The 4,655-nt window shown below is 72.7% G+C and overlaps 2 protein-coding genes across 2 annotated transcripts; one reads left to right on the plus strand and one right to left on the minus strand.

The window, feature by feature from the left end:
- Positions 1 to 5: 5 nt before the first annotated feature.
- Positions 6 to 1,339, plus strand: LOC121063297 (fukutin related protein; the record flags this gene model as incomplete). Its single annotated transcript, XM_040543700.1, has 1 exon — positions 6 to 1,339. A coding segment is annotated over one exon (1,287 nt), but the record flags the coding sequence as incomplete, so codon positions are not given.
- A 497-nt stretch (positions 1,340 to 1,836) lies between these two features.
- On the minus strand, positions 1,837 to 4,217 carry AP2S1 (adaptor related protein complex 2 subunit sigma 1). The gene is made up of 5 exons (XM_040543698.1): positions 4,082 to 4,217; positions 2,748 to 2,897; positions 2,445 to 2,558; positions 2,286 to 2,345; positions 1,837 to 2,177 (listed from the first exon to the last, which is right to left on the minus strand). The coding sequence occupies exons 1-5, from the start codon at positions 4,082 to 4,084 to the stop codon at positions 2,076 to 2,078; spliced, it is 429 nt and encodes a 142-aa protein (XP_040399632.1). The 5' UTR covers positions 4,085 to 4,217; the 3' UTR covers positions 1,837 to 2,075.
- Between the last annotated feature and the right edge of the window lie 438 nt (positions 4,218 to 4,655).

A 4,655-nucleotide genomic window follows, 5' to 3' on the forward strand; every position in this document is an offset into this window, starting at 1 on the left:
AGAACGACGTGGCCGGCACCGCGCGCTCCTTCGCCGCGCTCCCGCTGCCCGTGCTGGTGGCGGCCGAGGCGGCGCCCTACCCGCCGGTACCGCTGCCTCCCGGGGCGCGGGTGCTGCTTCTGCGCCCGGCTCCCGACCGTCCCCCCCGGGACTCGCGCCCCGAGCTCCACGTCCGCACCCGCCACGTGGCGCTGGTCCCCGACGGCGCCCGAGCCCACCCGGGCCTGCTGGAACGCATGCGGGCTGCGCTGGAGGCCGGGGACGCCCGGGTGGTGGCGGCGCCCGTGGGGACGGAGCCGCTGCGGTGCCTGGGGCTGCGCGTGGAGCTGCGCGAGTGGACGGCGCGCTACGGCCCCGGGGGGCCGGGGGGGGCCTGCGGGGCCGTGGAAGGGGCGGCCGTGCTGCTGCTGCGCACCCGCGACCTCTTCAACCTCTCCTTCCCCCTGGCTCGCCCGCTGCCCACCGCCCTCTTCGTGCAGGCGGCGCTGCGGGGCTGGGGGCTGCGGGTGCTCCCCGAAGCTTTCCCCGCCGCCCCGGCCCCCCCGGCTTCCCCCCACAACCGGTGGAAAGCCGAGAGCTTGGCGGGGGCCCGGCGGCGGCGGCTCCTGCGCGAGCTGGGCATCAAGCGGGAGGTGCTGGCGGACGGGCGGGAGCGTTGGTACGGCTGCGGCAAGGACACGGCGCGCTGCTTCGGCACCGTGCACGCCCGCACGCCCCAGTACCTCCTGGCAGGGCGCTGGACCCCGCCGTGCTGCCTGCGGGCGCTGCGCGAGACCGCCCGGCACGTGGCCGGGGCGCTGGAGGCCGCCGGCGTGCGGTACTGGTTGGAGGGGGGCTCGCTGCTGGGCGCCGTGCGCCTGCGGGACATCATCCCCTGGGACTACGACGTGGACCTGGGCATCTACCGGGAGGACGCCGGCAAGTGCCGGTGGCTGCGGGAGGCGGCGGCGGGAGGCGCGGTGGAGGACGCCGAGGGCTTCGTCTGGGAGAAGGCGGCCGAAGGGGACTTCTTCCGCGTGCACTACAGCCGCGCCAACCGGCTGCACGTCGACCTGTGGCCCTTCTACGCCCGCGCCGGGGTGATGACCAAGGACACGTGGCTGGGGCACCCGCAGGACGTGGAGTTCCCCGAGCGCTTCCTGCGCCCGCTGGTGCCGCTGCCCTTCGCCGGCTTCACCGCCATGGCGCCCAACAACGCCCGCGCCTTCCTCGAGCTCAAGTTCGGCCCGGGGGCCGTCGAGAACCCCGAGTACCCCAACCCCGCCGTGAAGCGCTTGGGGCAGGGGGGGTGAGGGGCCCGGACCCCCCCCCCCCCCCAATAAACCCTCGTGTGACACCCGCAGGGCTCCTTCGCACCCTTAAACCCCCCCCTTAAGGCAACCCCGGGGGCTTCTGGACATCCCTTTGGGGGGGGGGGGGCGCAGCCATCCCGGGGGGGGTCCTCTGGTACCACCCTACCTGTCCCCAGCCACCCCAGGGGCACCCCGTCCATCCTGGGGGGTCCCCAGGGCCCTCCCTGGTCACCCCAAGGGGTCCCCAGCGACTCCCAGGGGGTCTCCGTCCACCCTGGGGGTCCCCACATCACCCCCCCCCCCACACACACAGCCCAAGGGACCCTTGGGGGTCCTCAGCCGTCCCCCCCCCCCCCCCCCCCCAAGTCATCAGCCTGTGGGGACGGGGACACGAGCAGACGGGGGAGGGGGGATGGAGACGGGGGACAGCGGCATGGGGACAGCGGGACGGCGACACCGGGACCCCCCTGGGGACCCCAGCAGGGCGAGGGGCGTCCCCTCGTCGTGTCCCCCCCACACACACACACACGCGCGGGGGCTCCGGCACGTCACAGCCACGTTTATTCACGACACGACGACGGCGGGGGGGGGGGCTGGTCCCTTTTGGGGTGGGGGGGGGGGGGGGGGGGCACGGCGGCGGGGTGGGGGGGCCCCCTTCCCCGTTCCATTCGCACAGCGGGAAGCCCGCAGCCCCCCCCCCCCCCGCCCCCTCCCCCCGGCTCCGGCCGAGGAGGAGGAGGAGGAGGAGGAGGAGGAAGGCCAGAGGGGGGGCGGGGGGGGCGCTCACTCCAACGACTGCAGCATCAGGAGCTGCTTGAGCACCTTCGTCTGGCTCGTCTCCCGGATCTCGCCGGCCAGGAACATCTCGTCCACCACCGTGTAGACCTGCGGGCGGCGGGGCGTAAGGGGGGCGACCCCCAAACCCCCCCCCCCCCCCCCCCCAAATTTAGGGACAGGGGGGACAGGAGCTCCCCACGCCCGCCCCGCCCTCACCTTGTAGAAGTTGAAGACCAGATCGAGCTCGCAGACGTTGTGGAAATACTCGTTGAGGACCTGCGGGGAGGGAAGGAGCAGCGGGCAGGATCGGGCCGCCCCCGGGGGGGCTGCCGTAAGGCGGCGGGGGCGGGATGGGGCCCGCGGGCCCCCACCGACCTCCACGAAGTTGTGGATGGCTTCCAGATAGGCCAGGTTGTTGTCGGTGACGTCCACGCAGATGCAGAAGTAGAGCCCCGCGTAGCGCCGGTAGATGATCTTGAAGTTGCGGAACTACGGGGGAGGAAACGGGGAGGGGGAGAAAAAACAGGAGGAAGAGCGAAAAAAAAAAAAAAAAAAAATGAAAAGAAAATAAATAAAATAAAAGGGAACCGAATCGCAGGCCTCGGGTTCGGGGCTGGCGCCAGGCAGCTGTGGGGGAAGGATCTGAGGCCAAACCGGAGGGGTTTCGGGGGCGTTTACCTCCACGAAGTTGGTGTGCTTGGCGTCGCGCACGGTGACGACGGCGTGCACCTCCTCGATCAGCTTCTGCTTCTCGTCGTCGTCGAACTGCATGTACCACTTGGCCAGGCGGGTCTTCCCGGCCCGGTTCTGGATCAGGATGAAGCGGATCTGCCCCGGGGGGGGAGGGGGGGACAAAAAACACAGCACTGGGGGCGAGGGGGGACGGACGGGGAATCCTCCCCCCCCGTCAGCCTCTCTCGGGGGCTTTGCTTCCCCTTTCCGGGGTATTTTGAGGCCCCCCCCCCCCCCCCCACCTCTTTAGGGGAGCAGCCCTCAGGGTGCGCCTCCCCCCGCTGTGAGGACCCCACAGGGGCGCTCCGCAGCCGCCCAGCCCCACGGGGCACCCCAAAATCTCCCCCTCCCTATAGGGGCGCCCCCATGGCAGCCTGCTTCACGGATCCTACAGCGGGGTGCCCCACGGGGGCCCTGAAGGTCTCCCCATCCCCATAGGGAGCTTGCAACGGGGCACCCCAACATCCCCCCCCCCCCAAAAACCTCCCCCTATAGGGACACTACAAAGGGCCCCCCCCCCCAGTGACTCAGCCCCACAGGGCACCACAGTATCTCCCCTATAGGGACCCCGTAACGGGGTGACCCCTGGGGCACCCCGACGCCTCCAAAACCCCACAGGGAGCTTGCGATGGGGCACCCCAAAGCCCCTCCCCCCCCCACATAGGGGCACTACAAAGGGGACCCCCCCAAACGTCTCAGCCCCCTGGGGCACCCAAACATCTCCCCTATAGGGACCCTACGAGGACCCATGGAGCACATCTGCTTGGGGGGGGGACCCCTGGGTCACCGCAATGCCCCCCCCCCCAAAGCCCCCCCCATATGGGGGCTACAAAGGGGACCCCCCCCAACATCTCAGCCCCCTGGGGCACCCAAACATCTCCCCTATAGGGACCCTACAAGGACCCATGGGGCAAACCTGTTTGGGGGGGGACCCCTGGGGCACCCCAACGCCCCCCCCAAAACCTCCGCATAGGGGCACTACAAAGGGGACCCCCCCCAAACACCTCCCCTATAGGGACCCTATAATGATCGTATAAGGACCCACGGGGCAAACCTGCTTGGGGGGGGGGGCACCCCTGGGTCACCCCAACGCTCCCCCCCAAGGCCCCCCCCCATAGGGACACTACAAAGGGGACCCCCCCAGACCCCCGTAAGGACCCCATAGGGGAAGGCCCCCGCGCAGACCGCCCCATAGGGCCCCCCCCCCGGGTGCCGTGACCCTGTGGGAGCCCCAATGGGGGGGGCCCCGCCGCCCCCCACGGCCCCCCCCCGCTCCTCACCATGGCGCTGCCGTCCCTGCCAGGCCCCCCCCCCCTCGCAGCCCGGCCCCCCGCACCGGATATCCGCTGGGCGCGCGGGGCCCGCCGGGACGCGTAGTTCCGAGCCGAGCCCTGGACTACAACTCCCAGCACGCCCCGCGCGCCCCCCCCCTCACTCCCCCCCTCCCCCCCTTTTGCCTCGGGGACCGTGCCCGGCCGTAGAGGGCGGCGCAGTGCGCATGCGCACCTCAAAACCCCGCCCCCCTCCCTCCCTCCCTCCCTCCCTCCCCGCGCGCTCGCGCGCGCGCCGCCGCCTCGGCCCCGCCCCTCCCATCCCCGGGCGCGCGCGCGCGCCCCGCTCGGCCCCGCCCCCCCCCCCGCCGCCGCCGCCGCCGCCGCCGCCACCGCCGCCCGCGCATGCGCCGCCGCCGCCGCGCGCCCCCGCGCGCGCGCCGCTGCCCGCCGCCCCCCCGGCCGTGAGGGAGGGAGGAGGAGGAGGAGGAGGAGGAGGAGGAGGAGGGCAGGGGGAGGAAGGCGCCGCCGCCATTACAGGCCCAGCCCGCCCCGGCGGCCCCGCGGGGGGAGATGGCGCCGC

Source organism: Cygnus olor, unplaced genomic scaffold (assembly GCF_009769625.2).
Source record: "Cygnus olor isolate bCygOlo1 unplaced genomic scaffold, bCygOlo1.pri.v2 scaffold_170_ctg1, whole genome shotgun sequence".
In the NCBI taxonomy this organism is placed as follows: domain Eukaryota; kingdom Metazoa; phylum Chordata; class Aves; order Anseriformes; family Anatidae; genus Cygnus; species Cygnus olor.

Bases quoted from the DNA above. Each gene is read 5' to 3' on its own strand.
- AP2S1 (XM_040543698.1), bottom strand. The intron at 2,559-2,747 runs GTAAACGCCCCC...CCTCCCCCGTAG, and splicing joins AGCACACCAACTTCGTGGAG to TTCCGCAACTTCAAGATCAT. The intron at 2,346-2,444 runs GTCGGTGGGGGC...CCCTCCCCGCAG, and splicing joins CCATCCACAACTTCGTGGAG to GTCCTCAACGAGTATTTCCA.